Source organism: Gouania willdenowi, chromosome 13 (assembly GCF_900634775.1).
Source record: "Gouania willdenowi chromosome 13, fGouWil2.1, whole genome shotgun sequence".
Taxonomy (NCBI): domain Eukaryota; kingdom Metazoa; phylum Chordata; class Actinopteri; order Blenniiformes; family Gobiesocidae; genus Gouania; species Gouania willdenowi.
Genome location: NC_041056.1, coordinates 29,596,567 through 29,608,963, shown reverse-complemented (window position 1 = coordinate 29,608,963; position 12,397 = coordinate 29,596,567). Strand labels below are relative to the sequence as shown.

At 37.9% G+C, this 12,397-nt stretch overlaps 1 protein-coding gene across 3 annotated transcripts in view; it reads left to right on the top strand.

The window, feature by feature from the left end:
* Positions 1–12,397, top strand: part of sik3 (SIK family kinase 3) — a 57,802-nt gene that overhangs the window by 19,433 nt on the left and 25,972 nt on the right. For all 3 annotated transcript variants that reach the window (XM_028465449.1, XM_028465447.1, XM_028465448.1), the window contains exons 3-11: positions 679–742; positions 1,738–1,899; positions 3,637–3,761; positions 3,865–3,988; positions 4,787–4,905; positions 6,752–6,862; positions 6,958–7,092; positions 9,889–9,966; positions 10,395–10,504. In XM_028465449.1, coding sequence (XP_028321250.1) covers positions 679–742; positions 1,738–1,899; positions 3,637–3,761; positions 3,865–3,988; positions 4,787–4,905; positions 6,752–6,862; positions 6,958–7,092; positions 9,889–9,966; positions 10,395–10,504 — 1,028 coding nt within the window. The remainder of the gene's footprint in view (positions 1–678; positions 743–1,737; positions 1,900–3,636; positions 3,762–3,864; positions 3,989–4,786; positions 4,906–6,751; positions 6,863–6,957; positions 7,093–9,888; positions 9,967–10,394; positions 10,505–12,397) is intronic.

Here is a 12,397-nt window from a genome sequence, read left to right as displayed (position 1 = left end):
TTTGTATCATGTAACCAATACATTGCTGTTTTATTTACAAATAGCAAAGGTTTAAAAATACCCCTGTATAGAATTTAATATCAATAATATCGTACATGTGACGTTTACATTCACGTCAATCTGTCGTTAAAGCTAAATGGATATAGCTCAGACCTGTCACATGACTTTTATCCATCACTGTCAGAGTTGTTGCTTAAACTGATCTGATCAAACCACTAAATTCCACCTTATGCATTAGTCCTGGCTGTAGCCCTTTCATACCGTCTTTATCTTAAATACATGTGAGAAATATGTAAGCTTTGTTTGATTTTAGTCATAACACAGTTTCCGAACATTTGCCAATTCTCTATCATAAGCACCGCTGCATTTGTAGGTAATTTTACTGAAAATCTTAATTTTTTTTTTACTCTTCTTTCCAGCTTAATGAGGCAAATCAAAAGTAAATGGGACAGTAATCACACAACAAATGGTTTGATTATAATACAAACATTTTGTACAGAATGTAATATAAAGGTGTGAGGCATTTCCCCCTTGTTCTATTTCAATTGTTCAGATTTCCATGCCAAACTGCGCTTACTCACGCTGTTATGTAACTGGTAAAACACCCATCTGGAGAGGTTGACCTGTCAGATGCTTTGGTTTTTCAATCTTAATAATCTTTGTTTTTTTTACCCTGAGGTGATGGAAACGGAGAGGATGATCTATCTGGTAACAGAGTACGCTAGCGGTGGAGAGATATTTGGTAAGGGTGTTGCTCCGTTTGTGTGTTGTGGAATTTCTGAGTTCTTGATGCTGTTCGAGTTCTGTCAAAGTTTTTGTTCTCTTGTGTAATTTGGGATTTACTATATCTTAGAAGTGTTTTTCAAATGGGGGTACGCAGTGGCACTACAGGGAGTACTTGAGAGAGATAGAGAGAAATTTAACAAATGAAAGCATTAAAAATATGGGGTTTTATAATGTTTATTTCATACTAAATATTACCAGCAACTTTCAAAATGACAGCAAAAAATAAGAGAAAAATGTGCTGAATAATAAAAAAAACAAAACAACAACAAAATACACAAAATTATGCCAAAAACACATGCACAAAGGGAGAAAAATACTTACTATTACCAGCAACGCACAAAACAACAACAAAGACACAAAAAATACACAAGATCACTACAAAGTACACAAAAATAACAGAGAAACATACAAAATGACATTAGAAACAACCAAACGACACCAAAAACACACACACTGAGGCAACAATTTAAAAAATACCAAAAATAACCATAAAAACACAAAATAAGAGAAAAAAATATACTAAATGATTAAAAAGAACAAATGACAACAATGTACAAAAAACGATGATAAAAATAATCTTGATTAGAACATGAACTGAAAATACAAGAGTCAGTCTTGGTCCCACATCAGGAGGGAGATGACGATAAATGATAAAAACTAGAGAAATAAATCCATTCAAGAGGCACTAAATACTGTTTCATTCCACTTATATTTACAAAATGAGAAGTGTGTTATCACTCATTCATTCCATCATCATGCTCTATAGTGGTTTTTAAATGGCTTTCTGAGCTAAATCTTCTATTCTGACATAAGGGGGATACTTGGATTCAAAAGTTAGAGAAAAGGGGTACTTGAACCAAAAAAGTTTGAGAACCACTGTCTTAGACAACGTGAGTGTTTGCTATGACAGAGTAGACTGACGGCTGAACCACTGTGTGTGTGTCCCTGTAGATCACCTGGTAGCACATGGGCGAATGGCAGAAAAGGACGCGAGGAAGAAGTTTAAACAGATCGTAGCAGCAGTTCACTTCTGTCACTGCCGCAGCATCGTACACAGAGACCTGAAGGCTGAGAATCTACTACTGGACCACAACCTGAACATCAAAATTGCAGGTAAGCGGGCACACACACATCAAAGTGGAAGGATTTGTTGCTAGATCTTACTGTCAGGGTTAGGGTCAATTTTAATTTATTAGTTAATTGTAATTGAAAATTGCATTGCTGTTGAAATCATATTTGAAATGTAATTGAGTTCAGATAATTGACTTTGTATTTGTAATTGGCATGGAAATTAGATTAAAAATTGTGAATTACTATTTAACTAAATGCAAAACTGATTAAAATGTGTTTCAAATCAAGTTTACCTGTCATTTCTTTTCAGGATCATTTTACCATTTAGATAAATAAATACGAGTCATATACCGACAGAAAAAAGGCTCAGACACGCACACCAAAAATATTAATACCATCATTTTCATTGATTAGGAAGCCTAACAAGGTAACCAAGAGACAAAAAAAATTGGATGATAGATAATTTTTTTTGTTTATTTTACAGCTGATTTAAAGCTGAAACATGTAATTTTTTTTTGGTGTTATTTGGTCAAAAATCCATAATCATCTTTGAGCATATTGTAATCCAAAGCATTCTGAGTGGACAGTGAATCTTTTCTTCTTCTCCTGGCTCTGTAAATGAAATTTAGAAATCCAGGAGCGTGACGCTGGACTTCAGCCAATCAGAGATCTTTTTACCAACAGAGCGATCCATGAGCTGTTTTAAGCGTTACTATTGGCTGCTTGAGCTTCTCGTCAAAAGTCAATGCGCGTTCCCGATCTGAGAGTAGGGACAGTCCCATGGCTCTGTATTCAAGCAGAAGTCTCTAACACAGCTTTTGGCACAGCGGTTCCACGGCAAAGCAAGAGGAAAAAAGAAGACTGAGGTGGAGAAGCAACAGAATAAAGGCACAAACTGGTTCAGGAGAAACAGCGGACTCCGCGGAGGTTCCTCTGACTCGATTTGTGCGGCAGACTGCGCGCAATCCGCTTTCAGTACGTGCGTAGTCCGCCCCGAGTCAGAGAGAGGGAGAGTGCGAGTGATAACAGATGGGATAAATAGCTTGTAAAACTAAGAGAAACATTTTCTAAGGTGGAGACGGAGAACAGACACATTTCATTTGCAGTTTGGACTGTCTGCTCTGATCAGCTGAGCTCGGCTGCAGCTCGGCTGCTTGTGTGAGAGCAGCAGCTCTGACTGTGTCACAGCAGTGAGTCATACGTGCTTTCATGTCTGTAAAACATCAGAAAACTTTCCAATGACACAACATAAACTCCCTACATTTGTTAATCGTCTCTATAGAGAAATCAGTTGCAAAGAGTTCACAAGAAGACTGGTGTGTTTTTCAGGAGGGGAGGGGGGAGTGTGGAGCGCCTCACAATTCTACAAACTGCAGCTTTAAGACATGGGTCAAACTGAGATGCTAACAGAATGCTAACACATGTTAAGTTTTATAGGATTATTCATTTTAGGATCAGTATTTGTGATTAATTGTAATTTACTTTCAGGTGAAAAAAATAATTGTAATTTTAACTGTAATTAGAAAGAATGTTGGTCACCATAATCGTAATTGAGCTGTAATTGAATACGTAAATGTATATGATCTTAATCCTGCTTGAAAGAACTGGGTTTGAGCAAATAGTGCCTACATTTTACTCTGAGTGGAAGCTGTATTGTTTTTTTTTTTCTTCATCCATTCAAATGTTTGACTATTTTGGTGCTAATTGTGTCGTTTGTGGAAAAAAAAAAGGACTTGTAAAGAAATGCCGAACAGTTCCTAACCTTATTCTCCTGCTCAGATTTTGGCTTCAGCAACCTGTTTTCTCGAGGCCAGCTGTTGAAGACATGGTGTGGCAGCCCCCCCTACGCTGCGCCAGAACTATTTGAAGGCAAAGAGTATGATGGGCCCAAAGTAGATATATGGGTGAGTAGAGTCGCTGCTGTCTCTCATCACATGTGCAGAAACAACGTGAAGCCGTGAGCACGAGGTGTATTCAATGTTTGGTCATAAATTCTTCTCTCCACAGAGCTTAGGTGTGGTGTTATACGTGCTGGTGTGCGGTGCCTTGCCCTTTGACGGCAGCACTTTACAAAATCTGCGGGCGAGGGTCCTCAGTGGAAAGTTCCGCATCCCGTTTTTCATGTCCACAGGTATGACACTGGACTAGGGCTGGCCGGTATGACCAAAAATGTATATCATGGTATTTTTTTAAAAGTGACAGTATTTTATTTTATTTTTTCATGCATAATCAGGTGTTCACAGCATTTTCTACTGGTTGAGAGATGAATTACTGCAGTAGATTGACTATGGTCTATTTTACTGTCATGATGAGAGAATATTGTAGAATAATTATATGCTAGTAGTAGGCTCTTTGCCACGCTAGCTTAGCATTAGCTTGATTTCTAGCTTTAAATGCTATACTCAGTGTTTCTTATGGTGAATATTGTACCGTTTTGTTTGCAGCTCCACCAGGAATTATTTCCACGTTTTAAGAATTACAAATTGCGATCTTAGGTTCTCTTTTTTGTGTATTACTGCTGACATGCTAAGCTAACCGTGCCTCCGTGTCCGAGAGTGTTGTTCTCCTGTAGCAGAGGCATGCGCAAGCAGTCACATGCAGCTTCAGAGCTTTTAATTGTCTTTTTTTTATCCATTTACACGTATGAGTTACACCATAACTAACACCAGAGCGCTACTGTTTACCTTCCTATTTAGAAGTGCAACGTTGAAAAGGGTCCAGTCTGAAACGCGACACAGAGTAGCGTTCTGAAAGTTATGTAATCAAATACACCGGTATGGAGTATATTAAAAATTAATATCATAACGGAATATATACCGATATTTGGTATGAACCGGGTATACCGCCCAGCCATACACTGGACTATTCTCAGCTGTTGATTCAATGAGACAAGAGGAAACCTGAATACTTGCTGTCTTTCTACCCACAGACTGTGAGTACTTGATCAGACACATGTTGGTGCTGGAGCCCAGCAGAAGGCTCAGCATGGAGCAGATCTGTAAGAACAAATGGATGAGACAGGGAGACCCAGACCCTGACTTTGACAGGGTGAGACTGCTTTTAATTACTAGACACTTTTATTCTCAGCTCATTCTCAAAATATGATGATATTAGTGTGGTTGCTTTGATTTGTTTTTATGAAGATCATTGCGACCAGGGTTGGGGTCAATTACATTTTTACAATTATTTTTTCATCCTCAGAAAGTCAAATACAATTACGTTCTCAATTACTAAAGTTAAATTACAATTAATCACACTGAAATAAATAACCCAATAAAAGTTAACCTCCCTCTTGTGTTAGCTTTCTGTTTGCATGTCTTATGATAATGGGTCCTAAATCAGCTGTAAAATATACACTTTTTTTTTTAATATGTTGGTTACCTTATATATATAATATAGTTTTTTTTTTTAAAAATGATTGTTGGCATCTAAGCCTTTTGTCAGTATACCCCTTGATTTTTTGAAGGAAAGCTTAATATAAAATGTCTTTTAATAATTGTTAACTATATGTTTAGAACTGTGCATAGAACTGTAATATGGTTCCCCAGTTTTGCATTACATTACAATTGACCATTTTCATGGCAATTACACAGTCAATTATCTAAACTCACAATTAAATTACTATTACTACAGCAACATATTTTTTTAAATAAAATAACATTTTTAAGTTTCTCCATAATTGTAATTCATTATCAATTACGGAACAATTATAATTGACCCCAACCCTGATTGCCACCCACTATAATGTATTTCTGTTTATAGAGGGCTTTAGTGTTTTACATTACATCTTACTAAAAAAACTGTATACATTTTTAAAATGTGAAAGCCTCTGTTTTAGTTCCCCGTTTTATATGAATCATGATTTTATTTTTCAGGGACTAAAGAAAGTGTTTATAAGGACAGTATATCTTCTTTCTAAGGAGCAATTATGTTTATTTTAAGGTTCTTAGTGGTTCTCAAACCAGAGAGCAGGCAATTCCACAGCAGGTCAATGTCAAATGTGTAGTTGGGTCAAATTGACAATTAAAGGTAAAATAAGAAATAAATCCATTGGTGACTAAAGGGCTGACAGTGGTTTCTTTATGGGGGTAAATGATGAGGGTGGGTGGTAATGGTAGCCAATGGGTAACTGATTATTATTATCCCCCGCCACAAAGTTTGAAGGAGGATATAGGTTTGAGCTCCTTCCGTGTGTTTGTCCATCTGAGCTAAAGGGGACAGCTTTTCTCAGAAACTGTTTAAGATAGGATAACCAAATTCAGTGTGTGGCTTCAGGGTATCAATACCGTGATCGAGTTCGAAAATAAGAAGTGCACAATTATTTTTTCCGGAGTTATTGCCCTTGTGCCTTTTTTTACTCTGTTCGAGCTATCTTCAAAAGGGACAGCTTTTCTTAGGAACTGTTGAAAATACAATAACCAAATTGGCTGTGTGGCTTCAGGGTATCAATACCTTGATGGAGTTTGAAAATGAGAAGTGCACAATTATTTTTTCCGGAGTTATTGCCCTTGTTCCATTTATTCTTTACTCTGTTCAAGGTATCTTTAAAGGAGGCAGCTTTTCTTAGAAACCATTTAAGATAGTTAGTAATTTTATATTACGATGTGATAATATTTTCTGATGTATACATCTATGTAAGTTCTTAGATTTAGGACATTTAGGAAAAGGTTGTGAGTTATATTGACAACCAGTCTGGCGGGGGATGTTGATGACTGTCTTTTTGTTGTGACATGATTTTGGGATGTCGCTACACAATTCTTGGAGTAATTGAACAGTTTATTCATTGTGCAAACCTTCAGTTTAGATCCCTGGTAAAATCAATCCCTACTGTGCGAACATCAATTGGACTTCAACAATCTTTAATTTATTTAACCCTGTTTTTCCCACTGTTTAGTTGATAGCAGAGTGTGAGCAGGTCAAAACAGAGAGAGATGTGGAGCTCATCAATGAACAAGTCATAATCGCCATGTCAGAGATGGGCTTAGACCGGGAGCGCACACTCCAGGTTGGGCACACTGCGCATGTTGACCAAGTTTCAACTCAACCGCAAGTTTTGCTTTGTCATATTTGGCCCTAACCGTGTTTTTTTCTCTTCTACAGTCTCTACAAACCGATGCGTATGATCACTACAGTGCCATCTACAGTCTTCTGGCTGACCGCCTCAAGAAACACAAAACCCTGCGTGTTGCCCTGCCCACACCTCGCCCTATTAGCTACCCACTCAATGCTGTTCAGGTAATTTACGGTGGCCTTTGGATGGAATGCTATTAGTCAGATTAATAAAGATGTGAAGATATGGTAACAATTTTCAAGACATGCAACGAAAATGTTAATCTTAGATTAACTAAACCCCTGCTTTCTCCTGACCGCCACTAGGAGGGAAATTCAAAAAATGCCTTGAGTATGGGCGGGGCTCCTGGAGTTAAGACACGCCCAGTCTATACTATAAAAACTTCAATGAACAAGCTATGCTTTGTTAACTAGCTAATCATTCCTCAATATACCTGTCTATTCACTCTTTTCTCAATCCAACCTACTCACCACAGATTGTAGAGCCCACAGATGCTGGTTTTTATAAAAGGGGCGGGGCCAACATGATCTGTTCTCAGCTAATAGCAAAAATCAATTGTAATAACCTGGTTTTAACCCATTGTTGGCAGTCACTCTGACATTTTACAACTAAATATGCCAAATTGAAATACTAAAATGTTGAGAGTTGGACCAGGATCAATCAACAGCTCTACTTCATACCCAAATATATTTGTATTCAGCAGAAAAAATGCCTTGATTATGGTTCCTAGAGCAGTTAGGACACAACCAGTCTATATTATAAAATCCTCAAACAACAATCTATAGCAGTTTTTTTTCAACCATGGGGTCGGTACCCAATGTGGGGTCCCCTGGAGTTTAAATGGGGTAGCCTGAGCTGTCTAGTAAATAATACAAAAATAAATTACTGCAACTACATTTTTGAATTTTATTATTTTGCAAATGAAAACACACAATCTTAAACAACTGCATTCTATACTTTCACTTTGTCAAATATAAATCTAGGTAATTATAATAACAATAATAAAAAAATAGATTTAAATATATTTGAGCTGGAACAACTTGTCACTAATCCTGGCTTTTCTGTTTTTTAAATACATTTTAACAAACATGATCAAAAACAAATTCTAGAGAGAAAAAAATGTCTTGAAACCAGAAATTCTTGACACCAAAATGGGGTCACTATCCAAAAAAGGTTCGGAACCACTGATATATATGATGCTGACTATCTACTCATTACTCACTATGCATTTCTATCTGCAATTCTCCAAATCCAACACAGTTTGAGAGTCAACAGGTGCTAGTTTTTATTGTACTGTATATCTACTGTCCTGGTCCTGCTAGATCTATCATCAGCATTTGACACTGTCAGTCACCAAATCTTGTTGACAAGACTGCGTGACCTGGTCGGAATGTCAGGACCAGTCTTTGCGTGGTTCTCCTCTTACTTATCGGGGAGGAGCTTTAGTGTCTCTGCAAATAAGATCCTGTCTGACTCTGCTGATTTGTTGTGCGGGGTTCCTCAGGGCTCTGTTTTGGGCCCAATTTTGTTTTTACTCTGTCCTTCCACTAGGAAAAATTATTCAGAGCTCTGATCATTGATTTGCTGATGATATTCAACTTTACTGCTCTTTGAAGACCCCTGAGACCTCTGCTTAAATGTCTTGCGCAAGTTAAACAATGGCTTGGCGCAAGTTCCCTGCAACTAAACTCAGACAAAACAGAGATGCTGGTGATTGACCCTCATGACGCCATCTCAGGGATTCACCAGTATCTGAGCGACCTGAGTTTGTCTCCTAAAACAAGCCTCAGAAATCTAGGTGTTCAGTTTAAAATCTCTAAACCTAGAACAATTCTGTCCAGAGATGATCTTGAAATGATTATCCACACCTTTGTTTCTTCTCGTTTAGACTACTGTAACAGTTTATTTTTTGTCTAAACAGAAAGGAGCTGTCTCGTCTTCAGCAGGTACAAAACTCTGCGGTGAGGTTACTGACTCACACAAACAGATGGGCTCATATGACTCCCATTCTAAAAGCCTTTCATTGGCTCCCAGCCACTTTTTGTTTCAATTTTAAAATCCTGATGCTAACCTTCAGAGCCTTGCATGGTCAGGCTCCCTCCTATACTAGAGACTTGTTGTGTCCTCATACCCCGTCTCGGAGGCTGAGGTCTCTGGATCAGAACCTGCTCATAGTCCCTTGTACTCATTTCAGGACCAGAGAAGATCGCTCCTTCCAGGCTGATCCTCTGGAAGGATCTTCCGCCTTCCTTGCTCTCACTTGATTCTGTTCATGTTTTTAAGAGCAAACTGAAAACCTATTTGTTTCAGAAAGCGTTTTAATTCCAGTGGATAAAGGGTGGTTTTATGACCATCATGTTTTGTGACTGTAAATGTACTTTGTATTTCTATTGTAATTCTGTGAAGCACCTTGTGACTTCTCTGTCTGTGAAAGGAACTATACAAATAAACATTACTTACTTACACCAAAACGTCACAAATCACCATTGTCAGCCAATGGCGAAATTCTATTGTTATTGCCAGGTTTCAACCCATAGAGCGCTTTCACTCCCAAATACTTTGATTCTTGTCCAACTTTTGACATTTTAGTCAATCAGCGCTACTTCATACCCACTTTTTGACTTTTGGGGGTTTAGTTACTCTTTAACTAATGTAATGAAGTGAAAGCCTCGGAAGAGTAGAGATATATATTGAATAAATCTTGCAAAAACGTGAATCAAGTCCAAATCAATCACCAAACGGAAAAACAAATGGCTGGTGAACAAATGCAGGAAAAACATGAAGACACAGGAAAATAAAGATCTTGATAACATAAATGTTGACTCAGCATTAACACCAATGACGGCAGGTTCTCAGTTTGGCTTTCATCCATGGTGAACTAAGACTGTAAATCCCACCACTCTAAAGAGGATTGATATGACTAACCCAAGCCTTACTTGACCTGTACGTTTTCCCCACAGACGGATCCACAGGCTAATCCTGTTAGCATGACTGTTCCCTACGTCCAGCTCATCAACCCAGAGAACCAGATCGTGGAGGTGAGTCCACTTGGTTGCGTCATGCTGCCAGTCAGGGTCAATGTCTTTGAAAAGCAGGACTGGTGATTGAAGTGCTGCTTACCACAGATGTTCTCACAGTCAAGCAACACTTGTGTATGTGTGGCATGCATCAATCAGCAGTTCCTGTTGAGCCGCTTATTTTTTTTTTCTCTTCCTGCTTGTTTAGTTTTCATTGTTTTTTATATTGATACATCACAGCATAAACTGTAATTAGTTGCATCACGCACATACATGCACTCACACAAAGGACCATTACAGTAGGCAGCACTATACTGCTTTGTAGCCCTTTATTACAGATTTTTTTTTTTAAATCAAAATGACGGTATTTAAATGTCCTATTCAATGAGCTTTAAACTTTAATGTGTGTGTGTGTGTGTGTGTGTGTGTGTGTGCTTGTGTGTATTCAGCCTGATGGCAGCATGGCTCTGGACAGTGATGAAGGGGAGGAGCCTTCTCCTGAGGCCATGGCACGTTACCTCTCTATGAGGCGACACACAGTGGGCGTTCCAGGCCAAAGGTATCAAAAACAACATTTTGGTTGCTCACTGATTACATCCTGTATGTGCTAAATTTAAATATCCTTTGCACTAATGCTTGATTGACTGAAAATGGACAGTCGCCACGGTTACATGATGTTTTTTTAAATTTGGAATTAATTATTCTGAATTAAATAATTTGGAATTAATTATTCTGAATTAAATAATTTGGAATTAAAGTGTTCTGCTTTTGGTTGACATGGCAATAGTAATTCCAAAATTGAAGTTCAGGTTTATTTGCCTTTATTCAATTTAGCTTTAGATCTGGGGGGTTGGGAAGGGTTCTGATTGGTCAGAGGGCCAACGTGACGTATTCACGTCTACCGGGAAAAAACAGCAACATAACAAACCCTTTATTTTCATAAAGGACCACATAATGAGCATTATTTTGACTTTTATTTTGATTGTAGTTTTGAAGCAGCAGCTTGACAATAACATATGATTTCACTTTTGGCTCAAGTCCAACGCTTGCTTCAGGCGGCCATCTTGGATAATGTCGTCACCAGCCCTTTATTGCGACAGGACGAGCATGCGAAAAATGACCGAAATTATTGTCAAGCGGAATTGAACATATGCAAGATAGGAATTAAAATCAGAATAAGCCAGCCACCTAATTCAGATTTAAGTTTAATTTGGAATGGGTATTTTCATTCGGAATTGGGGGTTTAAAAGGTGATTTTTTTAATCTTTTTTTAAAAGATGATTTATTTTTTATTCTAAATTGTAGGGGAATTAAAGGGATAGTTCGCCTATTTAAGACATGACGTTGTATGCAATCCTCACCATCACTATAGTGCATACACATTGTCTCACTCAGTGGTCACCTCCCTGGTCCGAGTTCTGGCCGTTTGAAGTTGGTCAAGAAAGTAGTCCCGGTTAGTTTCCGGGGCCACAAAACTGTGCGTTTTTAATAGAAAAAAAGATATGCGTTTGAAAGCTCGATTCATTTACATCACAAAACCGCCCACAAAAAAAATTCATACCTCCAGTTTTAATCGGAACTATTTTCTCTTCCGTTTTTATCAATCCGCGCTGCCGTCAACGTCATCGGTGCGCCTAATCCCATCAGCTGTTGATAGCGCGACTCGCGGACAACATGTCTGACTCCGCCGATGGCAACCAGCCAAAGCTGTCTCTGGCTGGTTGCCATCGGCGGAGTCAGACATGTTGTGACCACTGAGTGAAACAATGTGTATGCACTATAGTGCTGGTGAGGATTGCATACAACGTCATGTCTTAAATAGGCGAACTATCCCTTTAAAGCTCTCATGTAAAGTAGACATTGTGATGAAAGGACAAACTGGTTCTATTTGCTTAAATGCAATCATCCTATCAAATGCATTCTTTAATTAATGTATGAATTTAAGTAGTAGTATTACAAAGTAATATACTTATTTATTACAGTCAAGTTCTAGTGGTTCAAAAAAGCTTTGTCTTATTGCAAATTCTGTCTAATAAATAAACAATAAAAAGTGTGACAGTTGTAGCAGACTTAATGCCTCAATAAACTGCATTTTTTAATAAGTTCATTTTTATTGAGGTTCCAACATTCAACATCACAATTCAGTTCAGTATCATCAAAGAACCACATTTTCCTAAACAATGAAACAAGGCTATAAACAGACATTATTCCAAAAAAAAAAGTAACAAAACAACAAAACAGAACAAAAAAAAATGTACATGGACAAGACTAAATATACACACCACCAGCTTGGCATAATTGTTTCCAGGTTGGAAGTATTTCCTGTTGTCATTACCATGTTGTCAATCTGATAAAACATAAGGGTCATAAGGGTACACTTTTTACAATACCGGTTGCCATATCTTTATAAAATCCCAGTTTTTCAGTCGTAGTAGTAGTAGTAGTTGCAGTA